General features: G+C 38.7%; 1 protein-coding gene across 1 annotated transcript in view; it reads right to left on the bottom strand.

The window, feature by feature from the left end:
* Window positions 1–597: 597 nt before the first annotated feature.
* Window positions 598–14470, bottom strand: part of ext2 (exostosin glycosyltransferase 2) — a 25522-nt gene continuing 11649 nt past the window's right edge. Inside the window, exons 9-15 of the mRNA XM_084405302.1 lie at window positions 14187–14318; window positions 9219–9408; window positions 6364–6530; window positions 4907–5050; window positions 4498–4626; window positions 2293–2375; window positions 598–1501 (exon numbers count right to left, since the gene is read on the bottom strand). Coding sequence (XP_084261428.1) covers window positions 1363–1501; window positions 2293–2375; window positions 4498–4626; window positions 4907–5050; window positions 6364–6530; window positions 9219–9408; window positions 14187–14318 — 984 coding nt within the window. The 3' untranslated portion in view covers window positions 598–1362. The remainder of the gene's footprint in view (window positions 1502–2292; window positions 2376–4497; window positions 4627–4906; window positions 5051–6363; window positions 6531–9218; window positions 9409–14186; window positions 14319–14470) is intronic.

Genomic DNA, 14470 nt, shown 5'->3' with positions numbered 1-14470 from the left:
AGAGTCAGAACAAGAATAGATTTCTTTTTACAAGTTCACTCCCCTTGGAGATGAAATGAATTTATCTCAGACGTGCAGGCTCCTGAACCTAAATCACTCAAAGCGCACAGACATCTGCTTCTGGGCTCAGACAACACAGGCAGCTGGGGGAAAAAAAGAAGAAGACAATTCATCCAAATCTACACCAAGTCAACATACCATCGAATTAGGGATGAGCATGAGAACCTGAATACTAGGAAGTGACTGGAATGAAAACATCAGAATATTTCACACCAACTATGCACAAACATGCCAAAATCTGGCCTAACTTTTTAACTCTGTGATTTGTTTGAGGTTAGAAAAGGATGACAACTTGTTTCAGCAAGGTGGAGCACAACTGTTGAAGTCGTCAAGATGCAATGTAAAGGCCAAAGACACATGCATACCACAGTTAAAAAAATACTATCATATTCAAAATGGCCAAAATGCACATCCCTACAATGAGTATTTTAGTTTTTTTCACACTGTTTATTACATATAATACATCGTAATGTAAAAAACAAACAAACAAAATTCAAAGGAAAAAATGAAGATACCAAAAAGAAACTGACTAGAATACATTATAAATGAATGAGTTCTTTGCAATATCATGGTATAAAACCATGTTGTTATCAGCTGTACAGTATATAAAACTCTGCAAATAGTGTCTTTTGATATCTATTAATACACAAAATATGCTTTAATTAGGCAGAGTTTAACTAAATTGGGAACATTTACATAAAATACTTTTTTCTCCAGCAACATTCAAAAAGTCAGCAACAGAATATAAAATGAAATGTCAAACTGATATAACTCAAACTGTATTATTAAAATCACTATCAGTGACTGTGCAAAACAATATCCCATGTACAAACTAATAGCCCCATCCCAACACCCCAGATATTCAGTTGAAGTTTTGCTACAATTTGTTCAGCGTGATGCATATCATAAAAAAGTTAAACTATAAATGTAAAATTACATTAATATATGCTATTCTGTTTAGCAGTGAGCTGTGATACTCCTCTGTGTGTTCACTTTCCTCACACAGATATACTGTCAACCACAAGGAAGGTTTCAGCTTGTGATTGACAGACAGACCCAAGCTCTGACCCGTCCTCACAGAAATCATCAACCGTCTTGATGCGTTGTCCTGTTTCAGCAACTGTTCTCAAGAATGAAAATATGGTAATAAGTTATACAGTGCATCAGCTCCCATCACACCACCATTGGAAAGGCACTCCTCAAAACTCATTAGGTCAGATACAGAACAAGAAAGAGAAATCCTGGAGTGCCCATAGCCTGTTTGATAGATGAAAGTGATGGGAAAGAGTCATTGTGGTAGTGTCACAGACTACCAATGTTGGGGAAACTTTTGAGTTTTTCTGGGAAGTCGTCTTTATAGAGTACAGGATCGGCACGGTGCTCCACAACCTTCAGAGGCATGGTGCCGAACACAGAGGCGAATTTGTTTATGCACTCAGACCTGGAAAGGAAAAAGAAAGAGGCTGAAAGAGTGGAGGAAAACAGGCAACTTGGATAATACAGCCAAAAAAAATGCCTTCCAAAAATGGCTCTGTTGAGAAAACAAACAAACATACATGGTAGAAAATAAATGGTAGTGTTCTAGAGTCATCTGAATCATGAGATACATGCACAAAATATACCAACGGGGATCAGATATTTTCAAAATGCCTGGCATTCCCAGGACACATATCAGAGAGAAGCATAACCAGAGGCAGGAAACCCTTCATCAATCTAAACAAGTGTGACCCCTGGAAAGGTTCAGCAGTCAACGGAGCCCTTGATTGGCTGCAACCACTCCGTATTCACTTCAAGGTCAAACACTCTCTCGCAGGCTGCTTCACAGTCCACCAGACTCCTGCTTTAATTCCTCAAACACAGCTTGGAAGTATGAAACCAATCATCAAGACTTTGCTTCAGCGGATGAGGAAACGGTTGTGATTTGCAAGGAAAATCAATTCAAGCCTTTCTGATGCGTGCTTCGCTTGGTTCATACTTAAATTGAAACTCAGAATGAATTAATGATTTGTGGTGAACCTCTGACAGAGAGGAAAGTCACAGTTCTTTGAGAAGGAAAGTTTTTCGTAAGGTCCAGTGAGTTTGAATGTTTTGATCTCAGAGCACAGGAAAGTATGTCCTGTACTGAGCTACAATGAGCCAATTGTTGGTGAAACCCACAATGCGTTTCAGATGCCAAGAATGCTGCCAGAGCCCCCTCTGCCCAAATACAGGGAATCCCTGGTTATACTGTACCTCTCCACCATGTGCGTCTGGTCCAGGGACAACCCGTCAATCGCTGTGCACTCCGGGCACTTGAATTTCTTTCGAGGTGTAACCTAGAGAAAGAGGAAAAAACAAAACAAATGTAAGGCTTGTTTTGTGGAAGTCACAATGAGGTTTTTTTTTGTGTGTGTGTGTGTGTGTGTGTGTGTGTGTGTGTGTGTGTGTGTGTGTGTGTGTGTGTGTGTGTGTGTGTGTGTGTGTGTGTGTGTATCTTAAACCGCCACTTTTATTGTGCTGTTGTATTTCAGTTTATTGTCATAGCTGCTTCACAGGCTATTTTGTGGCAGATACATATTTAGCATTTAAGAAACACAAATATAAGAAATACAAATTGTACATAACTCTCTATATATATATATATATATATATATATATATATAAAGTTAAAGTTTTTGTCTTGATAAAAATCATCAGGATTGCCAATCTGCTTGCCATTTATCTAAAATAAAATGGTTATTTAAGGGCTAGATGCCAGAAGGTGGCATTTTATTATTAAAAACTCATTTATTTTTGATGCTCATTAACGTGGTGTGACAGATCAAATGCCAGGGTGGAGCCCAAATCAGCAAATCAACTCTTCCACTTTCTCACTAGTTATAGCATGAAAAAACATGATTAACCATCTGAAGGAATGATTAAATATACATGAGAGAACATATTTCAAGTAAGTTGTACTGTAATTGCCTAATCAAGGCATCAACGAAACAGGAAAGCTGGTTAGCTAGAAATAAAACTTAGTATAAAGCTAAAATTGCAAATATGTTAAATATATATAGACTACATTATAAATGCAATACATTTGTATTAAATTATCTAATGTATGTTTGAATAAATCTGTCAAAAAAACACCTGAAAATTGTTTGGAATATTTAGAGGAACAAGTCGACTTTTATATTATAAGAAAGCAGATACTTTCCTTTTTTACATAATGCATAAAACAAAGTGTTTTATCAGTTCATACATCAAAGCAGTGAAAAAAACTAAATTATCTGACCTACCTAAGTCTATAGCTCCTGATTTAATGTTGAGAAATCATGACACGCTCCTTATATTAAAAAACAACTAAATCTGACACGACGTCGATAAGGTTGTTTAATAATGAGCTGGGGCTGCAATGATGGGCCTCTGTAAAGAGCGTGCGTGTGTGCGTGTGTGTGTAGGAGCTGGGTGGGAGGAGATGACTTGATGACAGGTCATATAAGTCAGATGTAATGAGAGAGCCGTCCGTGCCCGTGGCCTAGCTAAACGACCGTATCTGCCGCGCTCATTAGACGAATGATGTACGACCCCTCTGTCCCATTCCTTCTCCAACAACACACACACACTTGACTGACACTCTCCACAGTGGGAGCCTGGGGTTGGGGCACTAGGAGGTGTGGGTGATGTGGGGATGTGGAGGAGAGAGGGGAGAAGGTTCACAGTGTAACTGACTGCAGAATGAATGTGCCCCAGTGAGTTTATGAAAACAGAGCGAGCAGGAGAGAGGCAGACAGTGACACCCAGATAACAAAGGTTAAGGCCAGGGCTTTACAGGCCGAACAGCACCTGGACAGAGTCACTGTAGACTACAGACTGTATAGACTGGGGGAGAAGGGCGAAGGCTGATCAGAGACAGAGCGCGTTGTCAGAATGTCCGCATTCTTTTAGGGAACGCCCGCATTCATTTTTAAGTGATCATACTTTTTTTTTTTTTTACACATCCAAAAACTGTTTTCAACATTGATAGCAATGAGAAATGTTTCTTGAGGACCAAATCAACATATTCTAATGATTTCTGAGGTATCGTGTAACACTGAAGACTGAAGTAATGGCTGATGATTGTAGTTTTAAATTATTTGTTTTAACTTTTTTTTTTATTTCACAAAATTAATGTTTTTACTGTGTTTTGATCAAATAAATGCAGCCCCTGCTGTGCATAAGAGACTTTTCATAAACATATTACCGACCCCTAACTTTTGAATGGGAGTATATGTAGGAAAATACGTAGGAAATGAAGATTATGGTTTTTGAGATTCGTTTCCATTAGTAAATAGCGTTTTACCATATTATCAAAACTTTGTGTACTCTTATTTAAAAAAAGAATTAAAAATCTGTGATATATAGTCCCTTTGTTGCAGAACCAAAACAAACAGGCATTAACACAGTAAACAATATCATACTCTGAGGTTTTGTTACCTTTATTGGGGCTTTGCCAGTGATGTTGGCAACAAGGAAATTCATGGCAATATCCTCACAGTTCATATGAGCATCCACCCAGTTCTTGATGTCTCCAGGCATTTTATACGTGTAGAGATAGTTGAAGTACTGGAAAGGAAAAATAAACTTATGTCAACACATTTTTTGACAACACAAGAAACACTGTGTTGAAAAAAATAAATAATTCACAGTAGAGATGAGTGAACAAATGGTTCCTGGAAGAGAAAGCTGAAATCAATGAAGGTTTTGAATTACAAATGATATAACCTCTCTTGATCTCTGAAGGACACCTCTGAGGGAGCATGGAGACACTGAGAAAATTATTTTGGCAGACCTGTCACCAACCCTGGATGGAGGTGACTGAGTCTATGACGGTTTTGTGCTTTACCTTATGGTAGAACGCAGCTCCAGTCAACACCATTGACACTTCATTGGTCCACTCAGATTCATATTTCCACTTGCCCATCTCGTGGTCCCATAAGTGGAGCCGTCCGGGATATCCAACCAACCTATCTGGGAACTCACGCCATACCTAAACACAGACACACAGTATATCTGAGATATAATATAAACCTTCACAAATGCTAAGACCGTAAAAGATCAGAAAACTGTTCAAAAGTTAGAGTCATTTTAGATAATACTGGCTTCAAAGTATGCTAAACCATGGATTTCAAAGGTTAAATCAATGAAGTTTAAGTCTAATGGTTCATTAATCCCAAAAATGACAGGCAGGCCTACAGGATATGATGTAGAAATTCTTGAATGTCATTCTCGAATGGCATAAGCAGCTAGTGTTTTAGCCAGGCAGCCATGTCTAAAGCTGTGACCCATTTCATACAATTATCCATAAATTACACATCATTCGCTCAATAGTGTATAAATGCCTGCAGGTGAGCTGAAGGCAAGTCTGTAGCCATGGATAGGATTGCTTGTCCTGTCATCCTTCACATATGAAAAGCTCAAATATAAAAATAGAGACTTCAACTGTAAGGAATGCTTTTGAGATGCCGAGCACAGATTTAGGAAATAGAGGATAGTTCAAAAGTCCTGTGATGCATGTAAACTCAATTTTAAATAGGAGTGACCCAAAGAGGTTCTGGGATCACAGTTCTGTTCGATCATCATCGTGCATGTGGAGACGACAATTAACCCTTAGTTGCTCCAGATTCTGTGAATTTGGTTTGAAAACAACTACTTCAATAGAATCCATTTAACTATCAAGATAAAAGGTGTTCATCCAGTGCGATAATCTTCCAAGTCAAATGGAGGCTATATTAAAGAGTAAGGAGAATGATAAAGCTAGAAGGAATGGTTTTCTTTACCACAACTTAGAGTGCTAACATTTATTTCAGTCTAATGGCCAATTTCAGGGCATTTTCAGACCTGGACGAGTTTGCTTTGTTCCTACACACAAACCAAACTGAAGTTAAAATGCACCAAGTTTCGAAGCAAACATCAAATGCTCCAAACAAACTCTAAGCATCTAGGGCGAAATGCATTTATTTCTCCCTGAATGCAATTTTTGTGGAAACCGTGATACCTTTTTTCAAGAGCAGGATTTATTTGAAATGGATATTTTTACTGTCCATTTTAATCAATTTAATATTCATTTCTTAAAATATTAATAACAGTAATAATAATCTTACTGGCCCCAAACTTTTAAGCGATAGTGCATGTGATATGTTAGAGGACAGGACTGGGTTGCGACTTGATGCAGCTTCAACACCCAATACTGATGTGCTGACTTGCTTCAAGCTACAAGTATGTACTAAACCTTCATCAGTGTAGTACATGCTTTTCATAGCAAGTAGAAGTATGCAAACAGGGATTTGGTGCTTTCACTACCTCATATCCAAACTGCAGCTCATCTGAGGTCAACATGATGATGTCATCATCAATGGCCAGAACAGCTTCCGTCTCGATCTCATCGAACGGGAAGAAGCGATTGCTGAGCTTGTTTTCTTTGGTGCGGACCACTTTAAGAGGAACTGCGACTTTGGGCCACAGTGTCTCTGTTACAGAGAGAAGGAGAAAAAGAAAACAGTGAGCTAATAATAATAATAATAATAATACACTGTCAGTTTCAGAGAAGATGAAAAACTATGAGAGATGGCAGCAACTGTGGAAAAGAGCGTGGGTGGATAAATCTAAACACATCACTGAGTAAAAGCACATATGAATCTGACCGCACTTACATTCTTCTCAGGGCAGAAGAGACAACGCTCTTTATTTTCAGTTGTGTAAGGGCTTGGGAGGAGTTCAGAGCACGCAGAAGACAGATGGCACACAGTGTCACCTAATAAAACTGACGAGAGAGAGTCTACTGGAACTCAAACACAGAGACCCTAAGACTAGGAGAGTCTGCAATTATACTGGTACCCCAAAGCCAGGGTATAGACCCTTGAAATCTCTGGAGATCTGGAATGAGCTCATCTCCGTTAGGATGAAGCGTTTCAGCCTACAGTGTGCTTCCACAAGATCACACAACAAACTATGAAAGAGGGGAAAAAAGAAAAGAGAAAAGTATTTCCTAACTGCCGGAAAACCTCCCTGGCCCCAGACGAAGGCTGAAAGAAGAGCCAGATCTTCACATGCAAGTAAACTGATACTGTCACCACATCCAAGCCTGGCACAGTGTTTTCAACTAAGACAAAGACAAACACAGACAAGATGGACTACAAAGACAAGTAACATTTTAACAACTAAACCTAACCAGCGTGATTCCAGAGCAGCACAATGCACAAACTTAAATGTTCACACATCATAAATCTGCACCATAAGAACAAGCAGCAATCTCAACCGCACCGAACAACTTGTGCGAAAGCTTTTTTTTAATGGCCAGTAATCACTTCCTTGCCCAGTACTGAAATGGCTGTACTTTATGTATGAACATTTGCTTTAATTTGCTTCAGCAAATTATATCCCCTGTGACACAACCATATAAAATATCTCCTCCCCTCCGAGTGTATTATGCCAATTGAGAAACTCCCTAGACATTGCAATCCTTTTGTCAGAGTTCTCCAGCACCTCATTAAAATGACAAAGTGTCAAGATTTGGGCAGCTAAGGCTGCTTGAAATAAACAAACATAATCAGCGATGGAAAAGGGTGTGGAGGAAATCCATCCTCATCAGGTCCTGAGCCTCAGGTTGACCCGTGAACAGACCTTATTAATTCTAATGGGTCACAAAGCTTGAGCCCGGCTCCACCGACGCCTCTAATCAAAGGCAACACAGAACCATTAGTCTACTTCAAAGTATTTCCCTTCATAATGGCATTACTCAAATCTATGGAGAGGATATATTTAATTCCCCATTCCTCTTTTTTTCTCAGGGACTTCATAAATGAACGCATACCTAATCGCCTTGTTAAGCAGTATCATTAGAGGCAGAGCCACAATAAATAACTACTAATATCAGCTTATTTTGACATGTCTAATGGGCCATAAATTTGACCACAGCTGTAGAAAAGGAAGACCGTTATTGAAATGATCCTTTCGGTTTGACAATAAAGTTTAAGGGTGGACGTCTGGTGAAAACAGGCCATATATCAAAATGAATTAAAATACACTTAATTCATCTAGTCTGGAGTAAGAGGACTCATAGACATCAACAGCTTGTAGACAGTCGATGAGAAAAGCCAAATTTATGCTGTCTCCTCACGTGCAGCTATATGCCAGTGGATGGACCAAACGCTTGGGTTCTCACTCCATATCTTGAAGATAAACCAGAGAGGTCTGGAACCAGACCAAGGCACATCATGCTTTCAATTCTCCAACCTCAAGAGGAACACAATTTGGCAACTCACTAGCTTATCATTCATCTGTTCCATATCAGGGGTTTCATGTCTTTTGTGAGAGCCACACGACAGCATTTCATTCTGGAGTCACGTTCTTTAACAACTAAAGCTGTCAGTACAGCCGTGTAGATTTAGTTATCTCTTTTCAAATAAAATAATTACTAAAATAAATAATATATTAATATAACAAAATATGTTGTATTAGCCTGACAGTGTATGGCACTGATATTAAAGTTCTGGCAGATATCAATTATAATATTAATTTCAATAATTGTCCTCATGCTATGGCCAATAAATAAATATATGATATTAAAATGCTGTATTGTTTCTATGTTCTATATTGTCTAAAAGAAATATCAACACTACAAACTAAAATCAATCATTTTAAATGCTGAAAGTGAATTTAGGCATTCAAAATATTTGTATATACAGTATGAAAAAGGGATATAAATGTTTATATTTGCTAAAGATTACGTATAACAATGTTATGTTATGAGTGTTCTAAAGATTAACTTAAGTAAGTATTACATAATGGCAAAAAGTAGTAAAAATAGGGGACATTAGCAATGTCTCTGCCAATATGGGCTACCACATTGTTTGTTTTTTATTTTTTAACCTTTATTCAACGAGACAAGTCACTTAAGAACAATTTCTAATTTACAACAGCCTGGCAGGAGTACAACAATCTGCTGGAGGACATCCAAACACACAGACATCACTGCACGCATACAATTCATCAAAACATAACAAAAAGAAAAAGGGATTAGTTAAAACATTTACAAATAGTGACTAAAAGGTCCCTAATAATATTTCTATTTTATAACATAAAAGCAGAGATTGAAATATGTCTCTATTTTCAGTGAATTAACATTACATTACATTTTACCCCATCATGACACTAACCTTCAGGGGGGCTCTTGTTCTGGTTGTTCCACACCACCAACAGTTTGGCCAAGCTTGGCACCTTGGAGATCTCAGTGATGACCCTAAAGAGGCTTTCGATTCGATCATATGTCAACACCACAGCCGTGAACCCAGGAGAGCGTGGTGGTATGAGAGGAAGGAAAAGTGGGCTGTTCACACTTGACCATTTCTGTGGGAAAAAAAAACACAACCAATTTAAATAAATCAGTGGGAAACTCAATTCAATGTACCAGTTTTCTTATCTTTACAATAAATGCAAGCACTTTCCATGCCTTTTTTAATGACTTGAAGTGCAGTAAGATAATCAGCAGCCTCAGCCAAAACATGGCTTTATTTGGAAACACGCATGGGCTATAAAATTTAAAGATTACTGAGAATGCTAATAACCAGCAGTGGTGGGTAGGCGATTAAAAGTGGCATGGAATGTCGAGCGCACAACCAACAAAGTTTAGAGCAGAGTTAACAAACAGCTGGAGCAGCATGCCATGACCTTTCATTGCGCCAAAGTATTCGTCTAAACCTTCTCCTTCAGTCTTTGGCAAAAAATAAAAAGATTAAGCACTTTCAGTCAGAGTTTTACTCTATAACCTAGGACTTGAAGCTACCCAATAAAGCATCTCTATCATGACAGTCCTGTAAAACTCCTATCGCAGTTCAATCCACTAAAGGCTTTGTGTGCATAGGTGCTACATTCCTTCTGGTAGACTAAATTTCAAAAAGTGGATGGATTCAGAGACATGTTTTCCTTAGCTGACCTGAATGAAATCTGGCGGAGAGCAGAAGACGACAATGTGAAGATCCAATACACTTTGGTCAGATATTAAGAGCTAAATTAAATACTTCCTTGCCTCTGGCTCTTTGTCATTCCATGGCATCCATCCATCCTTTTCCTGTTAACTGTTATGTATCTGAATTTGATTAGAATGTTAAACTTCCTGGTGTTCTTCTTAAAATAAAATGCAAACATATGGTATCCTCTGAAGCTTGGTCAAAACATAAACGCTCTTGAGATTTCTCTTCCTACACAATAAGTATAGAAACTGAGAACTTAATACATGTGCAAAACATTTATAGAACAGCAATTGTCATTACCGTTAGGTGTAGTCAACAAAACCTCATTAAGTTAAACTTATCAAGAGACCATCAACATTAGTTGTCTATTACTGATGAACTAGATTTACACAGCTCCAAAAGAGAGATCTCTATTACAGACATTATTTCTCAGACGCAAAAATCCCTCATTAATTCATTATATTCTGAATTATGGAAATACTCAAGCCATGAGCTGTAAAATGGTCAGATATAAGATCTAAACTTGGTAACTGTATTCGGTCTCATATTTGTATTTTATATCAATTCCTGCTTTTTTCCGTATGCTTCTTCAGCAGTTTATGTATGTATAAAACTAGTTTACAGTGGCTGTTAATCCATTAGACCACCACCAAAGCAAGCTCAAGTTCTAATGTAAAGTGATACACCTATTAATGAGCACAATTCCGATTCTAATTTGGATCTCTTATGTTGCCATTTATCCTGAGCCGTTTTGTCGAGAGTAGAATTTTATGACTGCACTCCAGTGAACTCTGCTGCAGCAGGGGTGCAGATGAGTCCTGGCAGGACCGGGGTGAAGCAGGGGTGCTGGGACGCTATCGGCGTCAGTGGCTGTCTCCTGCCAGTGTGGGGCTTGGCTCATCTTCCTGGCCCGCTTTAAAACAGCCTGTAAACTCCCAAAGATGCACGGACTGGAGCCCAGATCAAGTGACGCTGTAAAGTAAATATTGCGAGTGCTTAAAGGGCCTCTGATGCGGTCACGAAGACTGCTGTTTATTGGCCTCAAGAATAAGGACTGAACACAGACCGAGTACGCAGACTTTCTTTGCCGTTTCATGGTCTCTTCTACTTTGTCAGTGGAGAAGAGACACAAAACAAAGCGACAAATAACAAAAAGCTTGATGCAACTCCAGCAACAAAAAAAAAAAAAAAGACTGCTTCACTTTTAATAGGAAGACTCATGCATTAGTGAGTTTTTGAAAAATATAAATTGAATAAGGGAAATTCAGCATTGGACTTCAACATTTGAAGATTATTTGCATCTTTTTGGCCAAATCCAAATAGGTTTTTATTTCTTCCAAGAGAGAAAGAACCGAATAAATTAAATAAAAATCCTAAATCTTTAAATTCGTCTATGTAAAATTCTCACTATTGTAGTGAGGCCTTCATTGAACAGTTGACTTAAATTTTCCTCATAACAGTACTAATAACACTTCCTTTAATCAAAACGTGAATTTGATTAAAAACTCAAATGGCTCACAAAATGCGACCCGCAAGAAGAGATTCTATGGGACTGACAGCCTACAGCAAGGCTGTGGGCCCATTTCACCCTCCCATACAGCAGCTGCTGAAGGTGCCCGCAAATAGAGAGTGGTGGTTAACCAGCTCCCTCGCAGCGTCCGCCACGGTCTGTCACCATGGACACAGCCGTCCTTCATACAACATCAGTCAACCATCCTGCTAATAAAAAACAAACTTTATATGCCAATGGAAATTTCTTTGAGGTGCCTGACACGGACACCAAAAGCAGAGGGGAAATAATTAAAGTACCACTATGACATATAAGTGGTAAGAAGAATAAAGAAGAACACTGGGGTGTGGTGTATATTAGCTCGGTCAAAACGCTCTGATCTAATTGGGCAGGCTCCAGTGCGGTTCGGCGTATGTCAAGTCTTTGTGATTTGTTAAAGTAAATAAGCAGGAAAACAAGACTAATTTTTTATTCCGACAGTCAATGCCAGAATATTTGCTTGCGGTTAGTCAGCGTTCACCTGCTATTTGGAACAAGCCGTAAATGACCGGGTTCTCAACTTTTGGCTTGTTTCTGTAAATGCAGATTTGCTCAAACCAAAGCCAGCCAGACTCTCCAAAGTCTGAAATTCCATGCCAAAAGTCCCATTTGAATCTCTTCATTTACACTTCGAAATACATGGTACGAAGAGGAATTTCACCCCCTAAAGACAAAGCCGCTATTATCATCTTGGATATGAAAGTGTGTGGGTTTAGGTACAATTACTCATGAAGAGCTTGTTATTGGGCAACAGTATTCTTTTGTCATACGTGAAGAGGAGGTTACAGGCGGCTCGAGTGACGGTGAGGGATTGCAGGCCGTTTCATGTGGGCCGAAGGGGATTGGCAAGTCTTGCAGCTGGGATCATACTAGTACAGCTTTGGGATTAGTCGAAAATGGAACCCAGATGAAAGCATGGACGCCTGTTCAATTGCAAAGGCTCAGTGCGCAGAACATTTACCTCCAGATTCTCATTGAAGCTGATGGGCAGCGATCGCTAACATCACAGAGACTTGGCTAAAATAAGAGCTGCATTCTAAGTGGCAGCGGCTTTCTGCAGATTCGAACTGTCGAGAACAGGCAGCAGCAGTCACGTTTCTTTAGTTTTTGTCCCTCAAATAGATAAACAGTGCCTGCACTCTTTTCAAAGCAAGGAAAAAATAGGATGAGAAATGTATATCATTGGGGCACATGATAAGATGTACATTTACAAATCACACATATGAAATCCGAGCTTATTTTTTCAGCACTATTAACCTTTCCAGTTATTTCAGCATTTAAAAATTCAATCTGGCATCCCGAAAACGGTTGATGTTAAGAATTCTTCACAGATAATAAACGTATGATTGAACATAAAGCATTCTTTGGTTAGCAGAGGCTGAATGCGAGTTCCCTCAGAAGTCAAGCACAAAAAGCTGCCTGTCCTGATGACGTCTCCTAAGGCAGAGCTGAAGAAATGTGCTTTCAATTAGGTCCCGGTGGATATAGGGAAGCAGAACAAGAAATGCTCTCGATTTATGTACTGCTCCGATTCTGCTCAGCATGTTTTACTGAACATTCAGAAAGTATTTAAGATTTCCCGTAATGCTAGCAGTCAAAATACACAGACAGGACTATTAGCCTCCTGGGGGTCTGGAATCTGGATCCCTCCATCTGATCTGAATGGAAGTGAGACTATGAGAACTGGTGAGAACTAGTGAAGAACAACAACAACAACAACAACAACGAACGAAACCCCTAATGAACTCCACGCTTCTCTCATTTCTGGTCTAAGTTATGACTGTGTACAAAATCAGAGAGATGTTTGTTTTTCGGCACACCGCAAGTTACAAGCTGGGAATTGTGCTAGATAGAGGACTGACTGACAGACAGACAAGTGTCCTTCACGTGATGCGACACTAATCTGAAGCTCACACCAATGTGCAATGTTGATGTTGTCTTTAGAAAGTTGTCTGTTGCCACTACTAGCGTGAAGCCATGTGAAATGACACGAAGCTGAAAAGTACAGGCCCACTCCTTTTTTTTTCTTTTTTTTTGCAAGCACTCTCTCTCACTTATCCATATCTTTATCTAACCTACAATTTAGGCTTTAAATTCGGCTTAGAGAAGAACATTGACAATTTTACGCAAAAACATAGAATGTCCTTACACACCACAGGAATCGGTGCCTATAAAAGCACAAGGACTGGAAAAAAATATATATATTTGATACCGATTTAACACTTTGCTTGGGGTAAAGGCCTATTTACACAGTCTAAATATGTGTAATGAAAACATGAGGGACAAGATTTTAAAACTAAATGCATCTCAATTAACTACTTTACATCTACAACAAAATATAGTCCTGCTTTTTTTTGTTGTTAGAGCAAGTTGAATTGTATTATTCAAACAGCAAAAAAGTCACCAATAAAGACCTGGTAGTAATTACTGTAGATTATATATATATATATATTAAAAAAATTACACTATTACTTAGAACAGTCTTCAATCTGATCTATGTAACTCTCTATGTAACAGGCATGTGGCCTGTTTGGAAAAACTAATTTTACATTTAAAATCCATTATACATTGTGAATTTTTTTTTAAATAGCAAAAATGTTACTTACAACTACAGGAGGATTGTTCCACTCTTCGTAGGTACGAGCTGCATATGGGTAGATGCGATCATTAATTATCTGGAGAGTCGTCATGCCAATAGCCTTCATGGAGCTGAAGTAGGCGTCCCAGAACCAGCGGGCCTAGGAAATAATAAATGGCATGGCATTCAAATATTTGTGGGAAGAGCAGCAAAGCACAGACAAACTGATAAACAGAAATATATACGCACACAAAAACCATGTGAAAGATACAAACCAAAGGCAAAAGATAAGGCCTCTCATATCCCTTTACT

This window comes from Rutilus rutilus (genome assembly GCF_951802725.1).
Source record: "Rutilus rutilus genome assembly, chromosome: 3".
In the NCBI taxonomy this organism is placed as follows: domain Eukaryota; kingdom Metazoa; phylum Chordata; class Actinopteri; order Cypriniformes; family Leuciscidae; genus Rutilus; species Rutilus rutilus.
This window is presented reverse-complemented; position numbering and strand designations above follow the sequence as displayed.